We start from the raw sequence: 26,154 nt of genomic DNA on the forward strand, positions 1-26,154 counted from the left end.
CTGTCCTTATCTTCCAATGGTATGCGGCATGTCTTGTGTCTTTTCTTGCCATTACAGTTAACTGGTGCTTTGCAGGCCCTGTAAAATCAGGCAATAACCAGCAGGACAGGAGCTGTAACTCTGCAGAGCAACAGACACATGGTCTTTGTGCGCAGCCAAGCCATAACACTGGCTAAGGTACATCCAGCGCCACAGGCAGGTCATCAACCGTGCCATTAGGGAGCATGGACTGTGGAAACGTCTTGTTGATCACTAGTGAGCTTCTGTTGTTGCACACATAGTAAAATTAACCATGAATGAGCTGTCTTTCATAGCAGTGCAGCAGGAGCCTTCAGGGCATGGCGTGTGATGTAACACTGTCAGAAATGTGTCATTCCAAGAGGCCTTAAATGCTGGCGATACAGAGAGGGCTTTGAAGTGCCACAATGAACACTGGGCTTTGTGCCCCCCCCCCCCCCCCCCCCCCGCCCCCAAAACTCCCGTTGCAACCCCATCCTCCCCCTCCATCCACAGTCCTGGGCCCTATCACACAGACGCAAAGATGAAGGTTACATAACTTGCTTACAGGGAGTCAGAGTGATTTAATTTAAGAAAAATGAAGAACAGACTTTGACCCCTTTGAAGCTGCCAAAGTGCTTTTTTTCCCAAGCTTTGACTTAGAATGCAGGTAGCACTCACATATGCACAGCATGCACACACACACACACAGACACACACAAGGACATGTTGGGGACATTTTCCATTCAATAGTGGTATTAATTAGAGAGAGAAAGGGACAGACAGAGCAAGCCTGAGTGAGGACTCTCATCAGGCTTTGAGGCCCGCTGGAAGAATTGCAATGTAATGATATAGCATGTCAATAGAAATAATTTTATTGATAATAAAATATAAATAATAATAATAATAATAATTTTCATTAGATTCATTCATTCAGAAGTTATTATTTGTATTGCTAAATTATTCAATAAATATTGCTTAGAGAAACTTGTGTGCTGCTGTATGTATTTGATATAAGATAATTATTTCTATTTGCTATTTTCCCCCATTTTTCTTTTTTATACAGAGTCTGGAAAGTGAGGGCAAAAGGTAAACGAGGGGAAGGTTCAAAGTTTTGGGCACAGACTCGACATCCAGTCTGGCTCTTATCTTGGAAAGGCGACAGGCTTGATGGTTTTGTAGATGAGTCTAGGATTCTTATCTACACTCATATCCAGAGCCTCATAGCACCACAGTCTGTCCTTGTTCAGTCAAACACTCCACCTTCTCTCTCAGTACTTTGCAACGGCTTCGTGTTGTGAACACAGGACATCGCAAATAGTCGAGAATCTCCTCACATAAACCACTTTAGGCGCAGACCAGACAAACTGAAGACAACTTTCACAACTTCTACGTGACCGAAAAATGAACAAGGTAAAAAAAAATTATAATAAGATTCTCATCTAGGCAGGCACAAATGATAATGAAAAAACAGCAAGCACTTACCAGCTTTTTCTTTCTCAGGAACAACGGGGGTGCTCTGGGAAAAAGAGGAGAAAAAAAGATTATAGTCACGATAGCTTGGCTATGATGCATTTCCATGATACTTGATGCCACGGAGTGATTCACACAGGAAACTCGCTTGATTTTTCTTAGCACTTGTAAATATTCCTAAATAAACCTTGACCTAGAGAGTGTAATTAAAATAAGCATTCATCCTGTGTTATTCCAGTGTTTTAGCAGCTACTTATTTCATTCCTTTACATGTTATCCCTCTTATTTGAGGAGCATCTGCAGTTTTATAAACCAGTGTTTTAACACGAGCTCAGCAAATTTTATGTATTTGCGACTGCTTGTTCGTGTCGGTCATCTGGCTAAAGAGAAAAGCATGCCAGTCATTGCATAAAAATAAGTGTTGATCTTCGGTATTAACCATATATTCTTCTAAGAATCTTGCCTAAATGGAGTGTATAATTACACCACATTGTTTCATGACATACCGGGTTTGAGATACCAGGAGTGTGGTTGCCAAAACCCAATATGCATAGTTTTATGATGTGTAAACATTTTGATAAATGGCTACAGTAGATAACAAACCTACCAAAGAATTCTGAAAAAAACACATCATTAAAAGTGTTCACACAGCACACTCTCCTGTGAGTTAATGTTGATTCAGCTCTCACGTAGGTAGTCTGGGGAGACATTACTGATAAAATCACAACACATTTTGTAGTTGTAGTAGATTCTTATTATTCTAGTTGCTTAATATTACCTTTTTTGGATTTGTTGCAGGTTTTAGGAATAAATGCTGCATCAACAACCTTTCTGGGTAAAAATAGAACAGTCTGTGTGTCGTTTCAGTGGTAAAGTGCATGTGTGTCTGCATGTGCGTAGAGTGGAGCATTCAGCTGGAATGTAAAGGTCTTTCTTGGTGCTGACTTTTGACCTCAGGGTCTTTTGCTGATCTCCACACCCTGACCTGTTTAATCCAAACTCCCCTGGAAGAGATCAGACAGAGTAAGCAGGACCATTCTTACAATGCGCTCACACTGCCCAGAGAAGGATTCTGTGTTCATAAAGTCTAAACATTGTGATATTATATGCGATATGATATTTGTATTAGGATGAGTTTACAACTCAATGTTTATTTTCCCCTCAGAAATAGCTAAACGGCTTTAATGGTGTTTAATTATGCTGTTACAACTTTGACCTCTTTCATTCCATCCTTTTTAGGGCGATAATGCCTCAAATGGCACCAAAATTCAAATTAATCACATTGAGTGGAAGCAAAAGAAATGAATCATTCTTGTTTCACCTTCAGGTGATTAAAAAACAGCAGAAGTTAGAAAACGTCAGCCAAGAGACCAAAGGTTGTGTCCTGTCTGAGGGCTTGGTTTCACTTATCACTCACTGATTTGTTTCATTTTCACTTGCTTATTAGTTTAGGTTTAGACACCAAAATCTACTTGGACAGGTTTGGGAAACGCATGTTGAAAAATAACACTTTCCTATTGCATTTAAATGTGATGCCAAGGGTGCACCCATATGCGATGAGTTTGGAGTGAAAGACCCATCCTACTAATGCCTAAGCCCACATTGTGGCACAAATACCACAGGACAGCTGGCTGGAAACATGTAGTTTGGGTTAACAATTGAGGCAATTGCCCACACACTCACTTTGGCTGAAGAACGATCACACTCTGTTCTTCCGAGAGTCTTTACTCAGTGATACTGGCATCAGAGATTGGCATAAGGAGTCCTTTGGTGATGTGCCATAATGGACTCAAAAAAATGAAGATCCTTTAAAGAGTGACTATTTCCTTAAGGAAAAAACTCCATTCAAGAAAGAAGATATTTAGTGTTTCCCTAAAAGACCAACTTGTAACTTGTGTTTTATCCTTTCTGTACCATCCGTAAGGTTGGGAAATATGTTAACTTGTAAACATATTTCATTTCAAACATTCTGGACTAATGCTGCATTTCATTTACCTCAGAGATCGGGTTTCAGAGCTGTGAGTGATTTCACTCGTGAATTGAGCATGTTTTTAGTAGCAAAGTCAGTTGTTTTACTTCCTAGCAAGGTAGAGCTATTCATGCATCACAAGAAATACAGCACAATGGTGCTTTTTTGCACTTAAAAGATCTCCAGCATGATCATGGAAAGAGCCCAGTCAGTGCTCTGCGTATGGCTTATTTATCGAGTTAGAAATACACAATAGTGGCTGTACAGTTTTAAATTTTTACTGTTTTATTACTGCATATGTTCACGACTGCCATCATGTCTTGTTAAGTCAGTGTTGGTGGGGCTGCTCTAACTATTCGAGTTGGAAATTTGATTTGAGGGGGTGTTCCAGTTGAAAATTCTGACTAGGAATTTTGAAATTCAGCTGGAATGCACTACAATGCAATACAATGCCTCTATCATCATTTATCACATGTAATTTTTGGATGGCGAGATACCGCAATAAGCTTACAGAGAACCGGCGTTACGCTAGTAACCAAACAATTTCCACTGTTTCCTGAAATTTGATGTCAACACTAAACTTTACAAATCTGATTAATACAAACTCCTGGCCTTGTAAATGTTTCTTTTTTCTCTGTTAGTATGAGCACAATGTATTTTGCCATAAAGGGAGCATTACTTTGATTATTAATCACTTTTAATTTCATTAGCATCAGGCTGCAGTACGGTCACATTCAAGAAAGAAACATGACTAATCATTACAGAGCAAAAAATATGGCTACAGGCAATTTGCTCCTCCAGGCTCAGGGGGAGCCCCTATATTTTATGACTGAATAACCACAGGTATGACACGGTCTGGCGAGTATGAATACAGTGGCTGCTCTTATGCACGAGTTTGTTTTTGCTAATGTGTTTGCTGATTCACGCTGGATAAATGAATTATCTTAGTCCTAAATCCAGTTTTTAGAATCCAGCGAGTGAATTATCTGCTCACACATAGTTTAAACTAAAATCCACACAAAATCGTAACTAGATTTTTATCTGGCGATGCACGTGTTTATGATTGTTGAGTATGCATGTGTACGTGTTTATGTCTGCACAAGTGTAACATATCATATGTGTGCTGAAACAGCAGTAAATCATTTGTCGGTCACTTTCAGACGTAACACGGGTGAAGTTTCCTCTGTGGACAAACAGCTTCACAATTTATTGCTAATTAACGGCCTAAAAAAAGACACCAGGGAGAAGCTGAAGGCTCCTGTCATTAAATTATCCGGCACAAACAGAACATCAGCAGTGAGGTGATGCCAGACATACATTTATACTCAGTGCTATTTCAGCTGTTGCACACGGGTAATATTAGCTCTGCTTTTTCAGCCACAATGTTTTGTTACAGGAAAACATTATGAATGGTATGAGACTCAGCTAAGATAACACAAGCCACCTGCTCCATTTTTGCCTTTTCATCAGCTGGATATAGGTTAGAAACAGTATTTATTATTCTTGTTTCGCCACAATATACAATTTTATTTGAAATACTACCAAAATGCCAAAATATATCCTCACACAGCATTTTATATTTAAATTAATTCAGATTTTGTACATGTACAAGACATGTTATTCCTTTATATTGTAGCAAAAAGGTTCTTTTTTAAAAAAAATCTGAATGGCTAATGTTTTGTATTTTCATCTGCAACTCTGAAGGATTGGCCCTGTATGATGGAAATATGGGAGGTCTGTGTGGCTTCTCTGTTTAGGTCTAACAAGACATTTCAGTTCACCAGTGCACCCATCTTATTGTGTAAACACGACACCACGGGTTCCTTTCAGTGACCCATGAGATCACTTACACACAGTGTAAACCTCAGCTTTCACGTACTGTTGCGTTTCACTTTATGATAGCAGTTACAGATAATAAATACATTTAGAAATATGTTCATATATTTATGAGAACAAGAATGTTAACGAATACACGGAAGTACCAGTGATTTCACTGCACCACACTCACATATTTTCTTAATGCTTTTCTGTTCTCCCCCACTCTGCATGCCACAGTGCAGGTTCTCCCAGTGTGGGGTCAACCAGGCCGTGTCAAGTGTCCACTGGGGAACTGCAGGCTGCACAGCACACAGGCATCAGCTGCCTCATTTACTGCCACTAATTTACTGGAAGTGGTTTGTGTTGGGGCACAAGGGGTACGGTATGCGTCTGCCTCACATGAGTATGTAGTGGCCTGCAAGCATGCGTGCCTGCATGATTACACACTGTAGGGTTGTTAATTAGGGTCATTACTCTAAGCAGCAGGCCGGTGAAATTGTTTTTGTCTTGGTTTGGTTTTTTTCTCTCCAACAAATCACTTTTAGTGAATACATTTCAAAAATCCAGGTATGAAACTTTCTTTGTATTTATCTATGTATTTACTTTACTAAACATTTTGGATATTTTGATTGGAATAGTATGGAGAACTTTGACACTTAATATTTCTGCCTTACTCTAAAAGCTGTTCAGTTATTTTAATGTTTGATGGTTTGTTAAGTGCTCCTGGCAATCAGGAATCAGGTATATATTTTTAAAATATTTATTTAACTATTTGTACTATATGTCCCCAGAACAGATGCTTGTGACACCCTTTGATATCAAAATTCTGGAAACATGGTGAAAACACAACAGAACTTGTTCTTGTAGTAGGAGGAAGCAATAGTGGAGTTCACTGGGAACAGGAGAACTGAGTAAAAGACTTCAAAGATTAAACAAATATAGCATGAGAGCAGAGAAAGTGGATGCAGTGGACACTTTTTAGAACTTCACCCTTCACTCTTTCTTCCTGTCCTTTGTGTTGGTGTAACAAGTGAAGTTCCCCAGTGTGGAGTTGTTGGTCAGTCATTTCTGCGACTGACTGACCTATAACAGCATAAGAAAGCATGGCCCAAGGCCGGTTGTAGCACTTACTTTGTACACTGTCTCCATCTGACAACAGAGCTTTGCGAGCTGGAGCAGAGTTACATGCATGTTACCTCTGCTGGACCATCCTTGTATAATGGAAATATGGGAGGTCCTATTCACCTGGGGTCGCTACAACGGACGGTTTGATTTGGCAGATTTTTAACACCAGACGCCATTCCCGAGGCGACCCTCTCTCACTTGAAACAGGCCACTGCACAGCTACAAGCATTTTACTTCACCTTTGTATGGTTGTGTGTGACAAATAAAATTTGAATTTGAACCTTCACATGTTATGTGAATATGTTAATTACAAACCTTCAATGTTAAATAAATGGTCTGCCACAACAATGTTGGTGATAAAAAATTACTTTTTAATACAGGAGTTTACGTTTAAGTACACGGGTTTGGTGCTGTTACCAACTACTACATTTCTGGTATTGTGACATCAGCCCTGCTTCTGACATTCATCTGGTTTGGGACGTCGGTCCGTACTTGCCCAGATTTTCTGGTAATGAGAGGGGATTACAAAACCACTCTTAACCCTCCTGGAATGCTCGCAGACTCATTGGAGCGTTCTCAATAATATAAAGCTTGTCTGATATTTAAGAGTTGGAATTTAGATGGCAACAACTGCAGTTACACTGGGACATCCACAACAGCCAATGCGAGAAAATTTACAACTAGACAAGTGAATGGGAAAAGGTATGAAAGGTAAGATGCCAAGGACATATGAACGAACAACCAGTAATAGGTGTGTTAATCATCATCAGACACCAACCTGTCAACCTATTTTCAAGGGAAAAATGGCTAGATGAGTCAAATAATGTGTTAGTTGTGTAACAGACTGACCACTTGAGAAAAATTAATGCTATCTTTAAAGAGGCTTTGAAGCGTGGCCGGTGCTTCCTCACAGATGGTCTGCTGCCTGCTGAAGAGACGTTCAAAGCCTGGGTTGAGTAACTGAAAGGTTAATTTATCTTGTACTATGGAAACATGACAGCTTATAGACAAATAAGTAAAGACTTTCAATACCCAGTCCTAGTAACAAATATTATTTTGTCTCTTAGTAATGGCCCCTCATTGTGTGTGGCATGCCTTTCTGTGTGAGTGAGGTAGTCAGAGTTGTTAAGCAAGCCACTGGCATGTGGCTCTTGCACAACAAACCCAAGCAGTCCACCAGGCCTGTTCCAACCCCACCGCCAACCTCTCATCCCCACCCCCCTCCAGCACTGCAGCTGCAGTGTGTGTATGAGTGTGTGTGTGTTTGTGTGGATGTGCGAGTGTGTGTGACCACCCATGGTTTGTGCTGGCCAAGGATTAGGGGGCTCAGGCAAACCCAAACTTTTTTCTCAGCCACTTAACGCGAATGGCTAAATCGGTGCAGATGGCTTATGCCCAGGTAAGCTTGCGTCTCCAGCACTAGATGCTTAAGGTGTGTGTCTGACAGAGGAAAGAGAAATGCATCTGACTGTGTGTGCGTGCTTTCCTAGGAACATTGGAGATGTTATCTGGAACTCACTGTATTTTGACTGGCATTTATGTGCTCTTTTTGCCCTGCATTTACAAAGGAATTTATTCAGAGCCCAAGAGTCCATGTGTGCAGGGAAACGTGGGAAACAATTTCATTTAACCTTCTCCTTTCCAGAAAAGCCCCCCTCCCACACACACACACACACACAGTTATCCACACCACACATTTTCTCCTTTTTCCCCTGCATCCCCTTCCCTCATTTTAATAGTCTCCATATGTCACACTTAGAATGTGTCAACAGGAAGTGATGCGATGACTTGGTTTAATGATCCACTGGAACATTTCCTGCAGAAAAGGTATAGTAGCGTCCAGATGTTGGATTTAACAGTGACCTCGCAAAACGAGGTGATGCTTGAAAATGTCTCTGTGACGTTTATTGTGATCTTTTAATGCAGTAAAAAGCTCAAGTAAAACCTACAGCACGAATGGGTGCACTTTCAGTCTTTAGCTGTGTGACGAGGTTAATGATTTCACCGTACAACCTGTGCACTTGCTCACATTCACACACATGCACGAGACTGCCAGCTGAGACCTTGTTCCCTCGCCCAACCTTGAGTCATGAGTTATGTTCTGTACGTCCACTGAAAGAGAGTAAGAGAGGGTGAGATGTGCACAAACGCAGACACCCCCATACATCTGACTCTGTTTACACACGTAAGCCAAAGCAACGGACTTCTGGTTTCAGGCGCTGTTGTGGAAGGATTTAGTGGTGGAGCGTAAACTGTGAACTGTTCAGTGGCCCTTGGATTCCATCACCAGACAAGACAATAACTCTTCACTTGTCCGACCGGGCCGTTTTTCTCCCAAAAGGAAAACGCTTTATTTTTCTCTTTGAATAATGCCATTGCTTTACCTCATATGAGTAAAGCATTAAGGAAACCACTTTATGCATCTTAAGGGACAATAGACCTTTTCATGCTTGTTGTATGACCAAGCCTAATGAGAGCAGCAGAACCAGAGCAAGCAGGTGCCAAAAAGAATCTGAGTGAGAAATATGCTTTTAAAAGTTTTAATTTACACAAAAAGAAACAGATAACGTGCTACGAAAGCAGGCAGTCTAATGTATATGTTTTGACAAGTAGAACAAATAACCACACCTTAGGTATATGTTTGAACATGCAGAGCATATACTGATGCAGCTCTTTTCCCTCCATTTTTTGGTTCTTTCAAAACAGAATGGTTGGCACCAGATCGAGGCATACGCACAATCATATCTAAAACTAATTAATCACTCTGTAAGCCTAGTTATTGCTTTTTGGATTGTACTCTAAAGTAGCTCCACAAAGGGCAATGTGAAAAAAGTGGCATAAAAAGTTCGGAAACCACTGATTAAGCCACACAAAGTAGTTTTATAATTTAGTTTTACATCTCTCCAGTTTCACTACGCTCATTAAGGCACTAAATGTGTCACCTGCTTCTTCTCACCAGGTCACATTTGTGGGTTATGGACCAGAGTTAATAGGGATAAGCTAAGATCCCAACTGCAACAACAATGCTGCCCACAGGATTAGGTGCTGACATTTTTAAGGACAAAGCTGAGAGTAGGTTAACAAGGGGGATTAGAATGTCCACTGCACAGGATTATGGTGGCCCTGTGCTGTGGCAAAAACAGCTACTCACTCGCGGGGGTCACGGTTTTGTAACATCTACTTTAGGTTTAACCATTCGCTTTTCAGGGCACTACATCCAGTCAAAGAAGGTCACTCAAGTCTCCTGCATGACCTAACTGTAAACTCCTCACCTGTACAACTTCAAATGCCACAAGCACATCTAGCTATAAACACAAAACACCAGTGGGCTGCATTCCTTCCTTAAGACATTAAGGAAAGCTGAAGAATTGAGCAAGAGGCTCAAGTATCTCTTGACTGAGGTAATCTAACTTCAAGGCAAATACGGATGGAAAACAAAAAAATGCAAACACACGCTTGACTTAAACGTCCCAATTAAAAACTCAAACCGCACGCCCCAGTGAGTGTATCTTAAATAGCACCTGGTTTTATAGTGGGTTCATGTGTGCGTCTGTGTTCCTGAGACGCTGTTTATTTGTTCTGTGATTTACTGCACTTCATTATCTGTGTATCTGTAGGGGTGTTTCCAGATGCCTGCATTTTACAGTCATCCTCATGATTTAGTGTCAACAAGTACCATCATCTTGCAAATATTTGCTACACGTTCTGCAGTGTCCTCTATGTAATCGATTCACGCTTCAATTCACTGACTCAGTGCATGCCACGATACCAATTTTTTAAACGTAATTATGGATGAAAAAGTATGATTCATTTAAGTAAAAAAAAAAAAAGCAGCGATATCCATATGGAGGCAGTAAATCGCATTGATGATTGGGCTGGTGTGATTTCAGGGCGGTGCCACAACATGTTATTATAAAAACAGAGAGTTGCCGTTGAGCTGAGGGTGTAAACACTAAGAATCATGTGATATTTGACATTCATGACACTGCTAAAACAGAGCACTCCTTCTGTTAAAGAGTTAAACACATCAAATGCGTCAGGCTCATGCATGTGGACAATACCAATATCTCTAAAATACACCATGTGTTGTGCTTTCTATTAGAGTTTCACTTGTGATTATATTAATATGATATTATGCGGTGGCTGGAGCTCAGGAGATAGAGCAGGTCATCTACTAATCGTAAGGTTGGTGGTTTGATGCCTGGCTACTCCACTCTGCATGCTAAATGTCCTTGGGTAAGATCCAAACCCCAAGTTGCTTTGTGATGGATAGTGAACATTGGATAGAAAGCACTTACGTTTCTGTAAAAATTAATCCTTTAGTTTGTATAATCTCTTTAATCAAAATTATATTTTTAATGCTAAAATATCAATTATTGTTGTTGAATGGGGGCCAGTCTCTTCCAGGGCTAACACATAGAGACAGACGGCCATTCGCACTCACATTCACCTATGTGTAATTTAGAATTACCAATTAACCTAACCCCCGTAATTCCATGTCTTTGGATTGTAGGAGGAAGCCAGAGTGTTTACCCAGAGAGAACCCACGCAAACACGGGGAGAACATGCAGACTCCTCACTGAAAGGCATCTTGCCAGGACCTTCTTGCTTTGAGGCAACCATGCTGCCCCGTTTTACAAAAGAGCAGAAAAAAATAGTTAAGCACAGTTAATATATTTTGATTACAACCCCAAATTGCAGTTATTTACTTAAAAATAGAATTTTAGTTGTTGAATGTTATGCACGATTCATTTCTTACTGAGTCCAAGGTGCTGGCTCAAATTTAGATATAAACGAGTTCAGATTGATAAATGATAAATAATGATACATTTTTATGAGTTTTAAATATGTTTTCGACAGTTGCTTTCTTGTTTTTGTGACAGGTAGTCTAATACATTTATTGGGCACTGTGAATCAATTCCCTTGGAGTACTTTATGCACTGGCTTTAGCCTTCATTCAACAGGAATTTCCTTATGGGGGATGAGGAGAAATTCATTTTCCACATCCTGTTCCAAACATAAGCCTTTTCTTTTTTCTTACCCTCTTTTTGGAAACCACAGCAGGTCCCTGTTTGTCTCCTTGTTACAGCTGTGCTCAGCAGAGAAGTGACCTTGGGGACAATGACACTACATAAAGCTGCTAGCATGGCCATGACCAGAGCCACTGCTGGCAGCCCTTGACAGACTGAATGGTGACTGGTTTCATAGCTCCCTGACTCATTATGGCCTACTACAGCCTTTAAGCCAATATGTGGGTGGAATGTAGGCAAACATAATTACGCCTGTTGCCCATTGTGTCGACTATTGACCACAGACAGGAGTGGGAGAGAGTGGGAGTAAATGCAATGATAAATAAAAGGCAGTGAAAGTAGCAAAAAAGTCAGACTTTTATCTGCCTGGGACGTGGAGAAGGTGTGGTCTGGATGTAGGATGTTTGGGGACTGCGAGGCTGCCAAAACGGAACATGGAGGAAGGACAGAGCAGAGATCTGCCAGTGACCTTAGCACGCAAACCACAGCACTTCTATTGTCCACCAGACAGATAAAGAGCCATGTTCATACATAACCTACTGACAGGGAGTAGAGTCTTTCCGTCATTCTGAAATAGAAATATCTCTCAATCAATCATCCCTCCCAGAAAAAAACAAAACAATCCCATGAACCCAGATATGGAAACTTTTACTTTCTAAATTCACTGGCAGTGAAACCAGAGGTAAAATTGAATACTGTTGCTATGGAGACAGAATACAGATCCAAACATACGGTCAAAGGTCACCGCTCCATGGAATGTTCACCGAAGACGAATGAGAGGTGGTGCCCGCCAGCACCTTCCCTGTCATCATGTGCATGACATGTGAAACACCCCTGTGCTAAATTTAACGGGCAGTTATGCGATTTGTTCAGCAGCTTCTGTGTTACATGCCTTGCTCATGGGAACTGTCGCTGCCCAAGGTGACTGATATGTTGTTTCCGACTGTAACATTTAAAGGAAGGTGGATAAGGGTCAGCAGGCTCCGCCCGCCTCTGTGACTTGGCACATCCTTTGCAGCGGCAGAGCCCTAAAAATAGAGTCGCATAACAAATACTTCTTGCACTGCGGATGGTGCAGTAATGTCACTACAGAGTTCTTATCTACTCTAATTTTGGACAAATAAATACTCATTTTTATACTAGGATTGTATTAGTTTAAAATTATTACACCTGTTTACTGGTTTAAGATGGTCAAGCATGAATAATTTTATACTTTTTACTGTTCTGGTCCTTTATAATGTAAAATGAATGCAAAAAAAGGTAAAGATGCTCTTGTGACTTTTAGAAAACAGTTGATGAAACCAACTTGTAATGTAATCAGTGCACAATCATCAAACCAAAAAACAAAAATAATCATTATTTACAGCCATGAATACAATATACATTCGAATCAGTGTACCCACTAGTCTATAAAGCAAATAAAACTCACCTGTTGCAACACAATAATGCAAGCTAACCAACAGTTCAAGACACCTGCCACACTAAGCAAGTAATATAAACCTGCCAACAAAAACACTCAGAGTAAAGAATAGCGGTTCCAGGATAAGAACAAACACCTGCTGCAGCACAACATCCGCTAAGTGTTCGGCTCACATTCTATGCAAGAATAACAGCCACCTGCTGGAGGCTAACAATACCCACCGGCTAAACTTGCAAGGAGCCAAGAATGCATTCACATGAACCCAATACCTTATCCACAGCAGCAAAGGAATGATACTGCGCATGCCAAGTGAATGTCCACTCATCACAAACAGATACAACCACATATCACCTTTAGCGTGGTTACGTAAAGGTCGGGACAGCATGAGACAGTGCTTCAGTAGATGCGGTGTGTTTACACCCGAGTGTTGCACTGTGTTTATGGAGGTGTCATGGGGATAGTGTCAGAACAAACACCAGACACATCTTGCATAATCCAGCTGAAGAAATGGAAGGAATGTTAATGCAAAAATGATAAACACTTTACTTTTAGCACATCCTGCACAAACATACACACGCAGAAACGCATGCATGTCAGCGATGAGAGTGTCACTCTTTTTCACCACAGCTTTCTCGATGCTTTGATGTACATGTGGGAATCACAGAGAATTCAGAAAGAATTAGAACTGCAGTTAAACAGTTATTTCAAATCATACTATGCCCATATTTTACTTTCTCAGACGGTCCAGACTGTGCTCTAATTGCTTCAGCTTGGCTGCTCTCTCTCGTAAATTACAAAAGCGTGTATGGTAGCATTTTACCCTCAGTCGGGCCGCACTCACCCCCTGGTTTGCTAAAGAGATATGTTGTTTGCTCTGTCCTGTGTAAACTTGCAAATACCTTCCTGACTGATGTCAAGAGATGCTCACGGCAACATGTACAAATGTTGGTGAAAAAGCGATGCAGAAAAGGGCGAGAGATTTCCTAATAGGGTTATATTTTTTCCCTTTTAATTTTACAGCAGGCTATCTGAGATTTTGGTTGTTTCAACATTTTTGTAGTGAGACAATACAAGGCTTGTTTTATGAGTATGACCTGATTGTTTGGATATGTCAATTTACTGTGTATGGGGCAACTAAAGTACAGGTACCTCCTAATTTTATATAATTCAGAGGCTTTTCAATAAATCCTATTATTCTATTGTAATGCTTAGATATTGGCGACAGTGTGTCAGAGGGGTGGTAATTAAACCTGATTATGATTTAGATGCCTTTTGTGATGATGCATTTGTTGTACTATAAGCACTTCTGGCAATTCAGTCAACACATGTACAATCTATAAAAGCTGTCATTAGTACAGAATAAAAATTAATACTAGGAATTAGGATTAAGTTATTTCCTATCATAACCTGAGATTACACCCACACAAAAGAAAAATAAATCTTGTACTGCCTTTCCTGTAATCTCTATTTAGAGTTGCATGTGTGTTCATGTCTACAGGTAAGTGACAAGACTGTTGATACTAGAAGGTTGTTTTGCAGTCTGAATTTATATTAGAGCAAACACTGGTTGCATGTTCTGGTAAGGAGTGGAAAAGTGCAATCTCAAAACTACCAGTTAACCAAAGTTATTATACGTAACTAAAGATAAAAAACAATTAAAACTATCCATCCATCCATTCTCTTCCACTTATCCTTATTAGGATCATCGAGAGGCTGGAGCACTATCCTAGCTACGATGGGCCCACCCTGGACGGGTCGCCAGAATATCGCAAGTCTAACACAGAGAGACAGGCAACCATTCGCACTCATATTCACATCTATGGGCCATTTAGAATCATAAATTTACCTACCCATATTAACTTCATGTCTTTGGACTGTGGGAGGAAGCCGAAGTACTCAAAGAGAACCCACGCAAACATGAGGAGAACATGCAAACTCCACACAGAGAGGCCCCGGCCAGGTGGTGGATTCAAACTTGCAGTGAGGTGACATTGCTAACTACCGTGCCTCCGTGCTGCCCCACAGTTAAAACCAGTTTTTACTAAATAAAATAAAAATAAAATGTTAGCCAAAGTTGTTAGCCAAAGAGTAAGCACTTATAATCCTTCGTTTTAAAAAATATCATAACCAAGATTTACAAAACAGGCTTTATTTTTTATCTACTATGACTCAAAATGTGTCTAAGGCCATAAACCCAACCCAAATCAGAAATCTGTTTATCTATACATTTCTATAATACTTTGCAGTCTTTTTGCAGCCACAGCCATCACCATCTGGTGGCCCTGAGATATAATGCAGGTTTAACCCTTCTTCACTGGCTTCATTTTTCCACCCAGAAGCTTTGTTCATCTTTGATAAAGTCTACAGACCTGACAAATACCAACAACCTGTCAGTGTTAAAAAATGAGTCTAAACTGAACTGAAGCATTTAAAATAAATAAAAATAATCAAACAGTCTTGGCCCAGATATCTGCTGGCTATATCAGAACCCCTGTCCTCTCCAGAGGCTAAACCCACCAGAAATAGCCAATAGGTTGCCAGATTGCCTTTCCTGTTTTCTTTTAGGAAAGGCCAGTGGATTTGTATTGTGTAGGTAAAAAGATTAAGTGGGTGTCACAACATTTTATGTCTGAAAGGACCCCTGCAACTATGAACTACTGAGATCCCCTTCACCAAGTCTTCATCTCTTTGGCCTCAATCAATCACTCCACGGGGCCACCACTGTAAAAGGCCTTCTATTAGGCACAGTGAAAGCTGTGTTTACCCAAGCCTAGTGAGTTACCTTGGGTTACTGTAGGAATGGAGGTTGTGGAAACTGCTGGCTACAGACATAATAAATCACACATCACTGAGGATGTTGATATGTACCCTTTAAATGAACCAAGAACTGTTCTTATGTTTTTTGACGGCAGGGAAGATAAACAGCACACAGCAATGTCAACTGTGGCATTGCAACAGATAAATCGTGAAATTAATATATATATATTTTTTAAAGTAACTCAGACACTTCTGTAAGGTTACAAAGGTTACAAAGTTATACATTAATAATACTATGATTAATGTATTTTATGTATTTCTGTTTTATATTACTGTGAAGCACTTTGTGGTTTTTATCCTGTGAAAAGTGCTATATAAATAAATTGATTTGATTTGATTTTACTCTATGTCATTTTAACCAGTTTTGACATAGAAAGGCTTGCTTGAATGTAGGCAATGGCTATGCAAGGCTGACAAAATCATTAAGTGAGCATGCAAGGGTTTTAGACACACGTCTCACTCGAAGCGTGTCCCCCACTGCTCCCTCTTGCCCTGGCTTTTCACCTCCCAGACCCCCCTTTCTGACCCTTTTGATGGGGTGAAGGGATCTAGATCTTTGGAACCAGCTAATTAGAGAGTTTTAACGTCTGCTTTACTAAGCCCTGAGAGCTGAGGGACATTCCTACAATTGGAAGATTGAGTATGTGTGTCTGTGTGGTCCAGATATTACTAGTGTTGTGGGGACCTAAATCTGTTTACTCAGTAAGATTATGGACCAATTTGGAGTGGAGGTCATAGTTACATCATTCTGGTGGCAGAATCTAGAAACAAGTAAAGGAAAACCAGTGAAAGCCCCAGAATAGGAAAACATGTCTCGTTTTTTGCTGCTGTTCATCAAAAAATATTGAATGTATTTTTCTAGAATAACATGATAGAAGTGGACCTCTGAATGGAGTCAGATTGTGACACAGGTCTAGTTTCTGTGCAAGTCTTACCCAGACTAATGCAAACTAAGGTTTTGTTGCACGGCCTATAAATATTAAATGGCATGTATAGAGTCAGAGGAAGAAGTTGTACACTTGGTGTGCGTGTGTGAACTGGGAGCCTAACTGAGTGTCCAACTCAGTGATTCTCAAAGATCAGGTTGCAACACTGTTATGTGTGTGAATGTGTGTGTGAATGGGTGGATGACTGGTTGTGTAAAGCGCTTTGGGGTCCTTAGGGACTAGTAAAGCACTATACAAACACAGGCCATTTACCATTTTTTATCTATAGAGTTGCAACCAATCTCCAGCCACTTGATTGGAACGATAGTACGTGCACTCAGTTTGCCAACCTTTACTTTACTTTGCTAAATGTTAAAACCTAGAGCCTTCACGGGTGTTCACCGGATGAAGCAGGTGACCAATATACTGTAAGGCTATTCCAGAGGTCCAGGTTCAAATATGCCTGGGGACATTTACTGTGTGTCCTCCCCTCCTCTCTTTCCAAACCTTCCTGTCTTCAGCCCACTATCTCATCATGCATCTCAATGGAAGCAAAAAAAAGTCTTCACCCCAAGCAAAAAGATAACCCAAGACCCTTCCTCTTTTCCAAATACTTGCATTGGGTATTTCTCCACCATGCCATTCTGTTTCACACCTGCAGAGGATGTTAACTGCATCAGGTCTTTATGTCTTGAATTACATGCCTGAGATTGGGATTCTTAGTAGATGTCTCATCTATTCTAGCACCACTGAGTAACTTAACCACTATACCACTTTTGTCATATGATAGGCATATTTGTGTCCTTGACATTTTACAATGAAACACCCGTGTCAGCTCATGTCTTGCGAAATAGGCCTCAGGACTAAAATCTGGCAACAGTGGCCCCAGTTTAACCAGTGTTTTGGAAGTTAAGAGTAGTGCCTGATTTGTAGTGTGCTGTTGTGGCTATAGAGGCACAAGCAGGTTATTGACTTATTGAATGGCTGGTTCTCCAACCCCTGGCTCTTCAGTGTGCCCAAGTATCATCGGGCAGATCACCAGACTGTAAGCTGATCGAGATCAGGCGGGCGCCTTCTGTGGCAGCTCCATTACAGCTGGCATGTGAACGGGTGACTCACATTGTAAAGTGATTAGTTCGAACACTTAAGCTAAACGTGAAGACTATTTCCTGTTACAGTTTTTTTTTTTTTGGTATACTGTGAAAGAAAAAAACTATTTTATGTTAGAAATGTACCTTTTTATATGCAGGATATTCTTTATATTTCATTAACATTTATTTGATCTTTCACCTTGAAAAATTAGGTGTTTTATTGTCACTGCTTTTTAAGTTTAAATGTTAATGTCAGTTTATTTTTTGCTATTTTTGTCTATTTTCTGGCTTTTTAGTCATTTTCAAAAATATTTTCATATTTTAACTGCCCGTGTGTTTTAGTTATGTCAGTGACATTTTGCTAGAAAATGTGATCAGTCAGTTGGAATCTGGAACCTTGTTATGATTTCTATATACATTCGGGTGCTGACTTACCCCACTCTTAGGCTTTGCTCCAAGGGCTTGTGGAGTTCCTGAAGACAAAGCAGCAGCAGCAGCAACAACAGCAGCATGTGGATGTGCGGGTGGTTGTGACGTTGCTGAAGAGGTTCCTAAATCAAACTCCTGCACAAGTAAAAAAACAAACAATATAGTTCACTGAGAACGCTGAACTGTTGCACAGTTTCAAATATAGAAAAAACTGCTGTCACATCCAGCTAGATAACTCAGTTGTGTGGGTACCGGGTGATGCCGTCGATGGAAGGTGGCTGTGCTGTCCATGGAGGAAGTAGCAATGAGGGCATTCTCAATTTCCTGATCTAGCTGGTCCAACTTCATCAGCAGCAGCACCATTGAGTCCAAGCGAGCATGCCCACGCTGAGACAGATCAGTGGAGAACAGTCAAACTCACAACCTATTAAGGCCAGCATTGAATGTGCCACATATGTTCCACTTCTCTAATAAAACTTTTTTCTCCAGTGTCATCTGTGATCTGTGACCAGATGATCAGGAAGAGAAAAGAAATATGAAATATATATGTGAAATGTAATTAGAAATGTGACCGGAAAAGCCAAAAGTCAGTACTATACAGTAAGATCAGAACTATTCACAGAGTCAGTGACTTTGTTTTAAAAGGCTTATAACTTTTAAGCATGATTTCAAGTACAAAATACATCTAATTGTTCCTTTGTTCTTTGTTCCTCTGTGTTCCCCAGCAACCTTCCACTTCAGCCAATTAAAATAGCTGATTTACACATTGTGGCCATTTAATGGCCATCTCTTTTGTTTCGCCTCTGTCATTACTTTAACACTCCACTTATTTGCCCTTTAATCTGCTGTGCTAATTTATCCATCTTAGGGCTGTGATAACAAGTCTCATACTGACCTCAGGTGGTTTGACTTGTGCAAGACAAGCAGACCGACATGCTACAATCCAGCATTGCATCACACTCCACCTACCACTCTGTCCTCTGCTAACCTTAAGCTCTATGTTGTTTTCATGCAATTTGAGCAGGAGTAAAACGTGTAATATCCTTTTCTTCGCTGCTTAAAGCAGTATGTTTTCATTTCCCTCTGCCTGTCTTATCTTGGCACCGGGTGTGGCTCCCTGTCTGAGCTTTACCCTTGAGAAGAACCCAAGGAAATTTCATGGCTGGCCCATTACCCACAAACAAACCTTGTTACAATCCCCGCAAACAGATGCTGTTAAACTCTTAATGAGAGTGAGCTCATGGCACACACACAGCCACTGTGACTGTATGCTTACGCAAAGCTACAAAAACAAGTGGATGTGAGGCTGGCTTTCATGCCTGGTTTGTCTCTACATGCAGTACCTTGAAGAGGAATCTTTAGGTTATGCACTTTTTACAGATCATAAATGTGTCTGCTGAAATGGTCAGCATGGCTTAATCATAAATGTGCTAATAGAGTCAGCATACTAAAGGTAGCCTCATCCCTGTGCCTGGCTTCCGGCTCCAAACCTAATAATGTCTTATGACTGCTTCTACATTTATTTTCCAGTTAGTGCCCAATTTGGCTGTCAAAGTCAGATCCTATCGGTTTGCTGAGAGCGCAAATGACATGCCATGTGTGTCGGGGAAATGCGCTTCACACTGATGCATTCACTGACATTTCTAGCTCGCGGCAGAGCGCAGAGCGCAGCGCGCAGCGCTACGGTCCCATCTTCTTGGCAAAGTATCACAATGAAACATTGTACCGTTGTAAAACAATGACATCTTTACGAGGCCTCGCTGAATGAACAAAAGCATCTGGCTCGGGATGGCAAAAACAACCACAAAACGGCAGAGTGAAAAACAAGTGCAAGCGTAAACTTCAGTTGCCTCGGAGGCAACGTTTTTAGGGGCATTCTGGTGGTTTGGGTGTTCTCAGAAGGTTTCTTTTCTGTCTTTCCCATTTTTGAGGTTTCTGTCACATTCCACTTAACTTCCTGTTTTTTTGAGATGGGAGATGTTTCCCACACTGTTTGAACTCTTAGATCCCTCCTTCCCCTTAACTTGCTCTTTTTTCAAGACCCCTCAGTCGCCTGTCTTACAGCCAGTCTGCATCCCATTTCTCAGACCTCTGCATTGAGTGGGCTCTCTTAATTAATTCAGACAAAGAGGCCAAAAAGGAAAAGAGAGAGCACGAGAGAGAGCCAAGTTGTCTGCTGACTGTTGAGCCAGTTTGGCCTTGGGGTCAGGATAAGGCCTTGTTGCTAAAACAAATAAACACAGTAACAAAGCCCAATATCAGCTTAATCTCAAGCCGTTATGCAAACCAGATGGGTTCGTTTTACAAGCTGAATCTGTAACAAAAACTTTGTCTACTGGGGGATGCAATCATTAGTCAGTACAATATCTTGTCAGAGATCATTCCAGGCTGCTTCTGTCATTATCCACTAAAGAAACTAACATAAGCTCAGCAATTCTCTGATATTGAAAACACTCTTCTCCCATTTTTTATGTCCCGTGGGATAAAGCTATACATTTTTAATTTATATATGTTATCAGCAGGGTCTTCTATACGGCACATTTCCTGCGCTAAACTGGACACACAAATCACGTTGCAGTCAAAGATGAGGCAAGCCATTACCATATGGTAGATGAATTGTTGGCTTCTTCCACTGGCTTAACTGGTCTTTTCACGTTCCAAAATCCTGCTTCTTTGGTGGGGTATTTAAAGTCATCCTAAGTTTGAAATTAGAGCCAGGGGAAAATGTGCCACTGGTTTTCCATGTCTCCCTGTTGGAATATGATCTATTGTTTTTGGCAGTTGGTGGACTGACTTCAACATTAGTCATGGCTAAAAGTGGCTCCAAAGTTTCTAAAAAATTTATGTGGAAATAATGCTATGATAATCTTTAGGATTACACAACCCATAGGCTTTTCAGGAACACAGCAATAACCAGAGTGTCAATATATGACACATAAACCACTCAGCACCAGCTGATTTTAGGGTTTCTATTCTAGACTACAAGCCAAATATTTTTTTTTATTGTATGCCTGCATTTTATTCTACTATTAGGAAGGGGTTGTGGTATATTATTAGGGTCATGGCAGCACACATCAATAGATTTATATACAAAACAACTGAATATGACCAAACAATAGCACAATAATCAGCACTATTTTCACATTATGTAAACTATAGCCAACAAGCTATAGTTAACCATACACTGCACAGTTGCACATGGACTCCTTTTGTTTCAACAAATAATGAAGGAGTTGTAATAACATAACTTATGTCATCACATGAGAAATTATAATTGCTAACGATATGGTATATTCAAAAATAGAACCCAACCGATATATCAGCCATGCCAATACCAGCTGATATTGGCTATTTGCCGATACATCCATTTCAACATTTATAACAGGCGATACATGTAAAAAGTAAAGAAGATTCAGGAGAAATACTCTTCAATCATGTTATGGGTAATAATGCAGCAAACTTTGCCCACCACTCTTAACTTCACTTATGGCAACATGTATCTGGGGACATCACAAACACAACAGCGAGTGGATTAGAGCAGAGTCAAGAGTGAACGAATAATCCACAACTTGTGACGGAAAAAATGTCATATTATCTTAGTAGGGACCCATCAATAACTACACACAACAAGTGTTAGGGAAATCTATTTATACTATATATACATATCAGATATTTAAATCACCAAACACTGGTATGAGCCTTAAAAATCCTATATCAGTGAGTCTCTATCAGAAAATATCTGTGTGGCTCTTTGCAGTTATCTTGGCATTCTTATAAATGGTGTTACTATAAATATTTATACGTCTGATTAATGCAAAATAGGTGAATTAATATGAATATGAAACGTTCCACGAGTTTTTATAATAAAACAAACTCAGACGTGTCACTGTTTACAAGAGTGTGATCAATTTGATCTTGAATGTCACACAGGAATTTAACTTCTCACAATACGTTTCTTGTCCAAATTAATGGGCTTCCTACTGTTATTTTAAAAGGACTGAAACTACAGCAACTAATTAGTGAATACAGTTTCGATTGTCTGATTGTTGCTTTGTTTCTAAGATTTTTGGTATATTTTTGTACCACATAAGCATGCTGCTAACAGTGTGAAAACAGCACACGATACAGTATTTGCTAGAGAAAACAGTTTAAGCATTTCACCCTAGAGATTACTTTGAGCTTCCAGCCCCTCTGCGTTCATGGTCTCCATGCCCTTATAGGACCTTGTTTTGCAATGAGCGGTTGAGAAAAAGTACAACATTTCACAGACCCCCCCCCCCCCCCCCTTCCACACAGCCCCCTCACAGATCTGTAAGCATGTGAGAGTGAAGTCAGTGTTTTCCGAGACACTTGCCAGAGTGTGGGACCAAAATTATGTGTGCCCAGTAAGTGTCTGTTCATTAGAAGCATTCAAGTCGCAGAATTACAAAGACAGAACTTGCAAAACTGATCTAAACTAGTATACATGTAGTAAACTAGTAATTGTACATCCATTCAACTTCTGTATCATATTTATTCTTACCTTTCTGAGCCGCACTTTGAACACGTTGTCTTCTTTCTGATCTGCATGCTCATATGTTCCATCTAAAGCCAAACTGCCGTCTTGTGTATCGTTGTATATAACTGAACGTACGTCTTCCCTTGACGCCTCCATTGTGGCTCCTGGCTGGTGGTGTTCTCTGTGACCATCTGCCACCTCAGAGGCAGGTGACTCACTGAAGTGAGGACCTGAGGCTCGGTTACCATGGAGTCCCTCGTTGACCTCTGTAGAGCATGGTGGCAGGTTTTGCGTGTGTTGTTCAGCAACCTCGTGTTTATCATCCAAACAGCAGCGCTCAGCAGCTGGATTTGGGGTACTGTTAACATCATTATTCTTTTGAGCATGAAGTAGAGAGCTGTCTTTTGCCTCCACAGGGCTGATCTCTGGTATAGTGTCCAGTTTTGAACAACTATATTCTGTCTGATGAGGAATGGCGAAATCCTCACTAACAGGCGCTAAACTTTGGTCAGTATTTCCCAGTGACTGACTTACATAAACTTTCACATCCTTATCTGCACACTGTGTCGTGTTTGTCCCAATGGCATCTCCTGCATGTCCAGAATTCATTTGTTTAGATGACACGTTGCTGTCTGCCATTAAAGAGCAGCACTGATTTATGACACTAACATCAGATGATTCAATAGGTCTGACGTGTCCTTTTTTCGCGCTGCTTTCTGCTTGTGCACTTTTCTCTCCCTGGGGCCTGCTCTCCGCTAACATTTCAACATTGTGCTGCTCCAACAATGTCTGGTTGGATATTTCCCAACCATGATCCTTATCCAACGGTCCAGCACAGGCTTCATGGTCCCGCTCTTCTCCTACAGTGACTCTTGAGAGACAGCTCAGTCCTGTATTTTCATTTAGAGTTCCTAGGTCACTCAATCCATCTTGCTTGTCAGCAGAACATGCATTCCGGCTCTCAGATATTCCTTTGTCACATTCTCCATCTGCTACTAATGATTCCACAGTTTTGTTGATTAGCGACAGTGCTTCACCACCCTCCATATTTGCTGAGCTTAGCAGAACATTCATACCAGGCAGGTCAGAGATGACAGTCTTGCTTTCCTCAACATCTGGGAGGTCGGGTTGAGGTTCCTGTTCGGCAGCAGAGCAACAGTTTACTGTGGCCCCAGTGATTTCAGGAGGTCTGCTGTAACCCTCTCTATGGCTCCCCTTTGTATCCTGATGGTTTGGAACTTTGCCAGGTTGCTCACCAGCACATTCAGACAATGGAGGCACATTGTTGGAAGAGATAGAGACGTATTGTTGGTGAGAGATACGTGCACTTTTAAAGACACTGTCATCGCACATGCTGTGATTCTGGCAACTTTCTGTGCACAAATCACTTTTATTATCGATAGTGTTATCACTGCTATCAGTTGCACAAGAAATATTTGCACTAGACATACCACTGTTTGAATTACAAAACTCTCCAAAATTCCCAGGGCTTGCGGTTTGGAGATCCTCTGAGTCAGAGTCAGTCTTTGGGAGTATGCCAACACCCACCAACTCATAAGACCGATCCACTGACTCCTGCAAATCCTTTCCATTGTTTTCCATTAGTTTTAAGTGTTCTGGTTCAGTATCATCATTCATCACAGAAGCTCCTCTTTCACAAGTCTGAGCAGGGTCATTTATAGGCAGCTGGTGGCATCCTTCTGGCATAGAGGAACACCTTGCCCGTCTACCTTGTTTCGAACCCGCAGAACCCATCCATAGCCCATCGCCTTCGAGCCCATGACAGCAGACGAGATCCAGATCATCATAGCTGTACTGTAATCCTGACGGGTGAGTCACATGCTCCTCCCAGCTTCTTTTACGTATGGCTACTGGCATGATGGGCAGCCAATGCTATCCCATAAAGCTGCTTTTGATGCCAGGTTAAATAGAAGGAGCAGATCTGGTGCAACAAGAGGAGAAAAGGAGATAAGAAATAGCCAGTGTTGCAAAGTTTTCACTTTGCAGGAGCTGAATGTACAAATAATGCTTCAACTTTCAAGTAAGCAACCCAAGTGTATTAATTTAACCCAGGAATCCGATTTCTTTTGAAGCAGAGTTTTTCCATATTTCAGCTTGGCAACTACAAGTAAACTACTCTGATCTCTAACAATTGTTTAATTTTTTAAGACGGAGAAAGCTTAAATCGTTGAGATTAATGTGGACATCCCTCTGATTGTTTATCTTATCACAAACAGGAAACTGTAAACAAAGCAGTTTGTCAGATTTGCACTATTGTAACAGTAAAAAAAAAAACCAGTCTGAAAAAGTGCTGGGTGTTGGTTAATAGTCTTTCTGCACCCATTCACCTACAAAAATAAGAGACTGAAGTAGATTGAAGTAAAACTGGAACAGAATCCAACACTATCACAGAACCAAGTGCAAGTCTTATCACAGAATTCAAACTAAGATATACTGCATTACACTGCTCTGTGTTTTTTCTTCCTTTTGTGGTTGATTTCAATTTATAGATGTGAAGAAACATAGTGTAAATCTGCTATGTGTCGAGACAGACAAATAAAATATTTTGATTAAAGAGAACCATTCTGTACTATGTAAATAACACAATTCAAAACAACATAGCATAGCCACCTTAAGTAGTCTGTGACAAAGAATCAGATTTTTTTAAGTGTATTGAAAGTATTTTAAAAATGGAAGACCTGCTTGAAGAGTTTTTTTTTCCCAAATTTTCATTTTAAGTCAGAAGGATGACGGTTCTAACTGCCATTTGCACCCTTTGGCACAACCATGTACCTGATTTGGTTATATGTAAAATAAGGGAAAGGTCCAAAAAGCAGTCGCTCCTCTTACTTGCACTCCAACGAACAGCTGACAGCCGAACTCCACATTCTACAGTGGAGGAACACTGATGTTTACTTCTCATAAATACTCCAGTGATGACACATTGTTTAGCAACATAATCTGAAAGCTTTTGTGGAAATCCAGAAGTGGAATATATAATCCAAACCAAAGATTGCAGATCAATTAGTTCCTGAAATGCAGTTTGCCAAGAGATGTTTCTCAAGCTGACTTTTCATTCATCCATCAAAAGAAATCTTTCCACGTTTGGGAAATTTTACTTCATTCTTTCCAAGCAAGAAGTCCTTACTTTAAGCTTCTACGAGCCTTTTTCTAGACTCGAGTCAGTATCTTCGCAGTAAAACTGTTGGACAGGCAGTGAAGCCCCCGGAGGAAGGCAGAAAGCCGGGAAGCAGTGAAAAGTCCATGGACAACTTCCATCTTGATCACATTATGGTTTTTGCTGACGCTGAACGCTCAAGAGTCGGGTTGGTGTAAGAGGGGCTGGGTTTTCTTTTCTCCCAGCCCTCCCTTCTCTCCTCCGCTCTATCCTTTTTTCTCATCAGGTCCCCTCCCCGCTGGTTTTGACAGTGAGTCTGAGTCACATCTCAGGAGCCCCATCCCCCGTCTCACAACTCTCGTAACACACCATACACTCCACCCTCCTCTACTGTACACTCGCTACTCGCTATTTCAGAAATATTGCTTCTCTTTTCAGGAGAC

The 26,154-nt window shown here is 40.7% G+C and overlaps 1 protein-coding gene and 1 long non-coding RNA gene across 4 annotated transcripts in view; one reads left to right on the top strand and one right to left on the bottom strand.

Moving 5' to 3' along the window:
- dlc1 (DLC1 Rho GTPase activating protein) overlaps nucleotides 1-25,947 on the bottom strand; it is an 81,688-nt gene extending 55,741 nt beyond the window's left edge. The window contains exons 1-5 of one of the 3 annotated variants that reach the window (XM_085161654.1): nucleotides 25,742-25,947; nucleotides 22,618-24,535; nucleotides 18,348-18,482; nucleotides 18,102-18,230; nucleotides 1,483-1,516 (exon numbers count right to left, since the gene is read on the bottom strand). In XM_085161654.1, coding sequence (XP_085017780.1) covers nucleotides 1,483-1,516; nucleotides 18,102-18,230; nucleotides 18,348-18,482; nucleotides 22,618-24,471 — 2,152 coding nt within the window. In that variant the 5' untranslated portion in view covers nucleotides 24,472-24,535; nucleotides 25,742-25,947. Of the gene's footprint in view, nucleotides 1-1,482; nucleotides 1,517-18,101; nucleotides 18,231-18,347; nucleotides 18,483-22,617; nucleotides 24,536-25,386 lie in introns of all 3 variants that reach the window. The other 2 variants (XM_085161652.1, XM_085161653.1) reach the window with 2 other exon arrangements.
- On the top strand, nucleotides 941-5,904 carry LOC146516912 (uncharacterized). Its single transcript, XR_014874375.1, has 2 exons — nucleotides 941-1,410; nucleotides 1,501-5,904. It is a non-coding gene; the product is annotated as an uncharacterized LOC146516912 (long non-coding RNA).
- Nucleotides 25,948-26,154: the final 207 nt, after the last annotated feature.

This window comes from Neolamprologus multifasciatus, chromosome 6, assembly GCF_963576455.1.
Source record: "Neolamprologus multifasciatus chromosome 6, fNeoMul1.2, whole genome shotgun sequence".
NCBI classification, from domain to species: Eukaryota; Metazoa; Chordata; class Actinopteri; order Cichliformes; family Cichlidae; genus Neolamprologus; species Neolamprologus multifasciatus.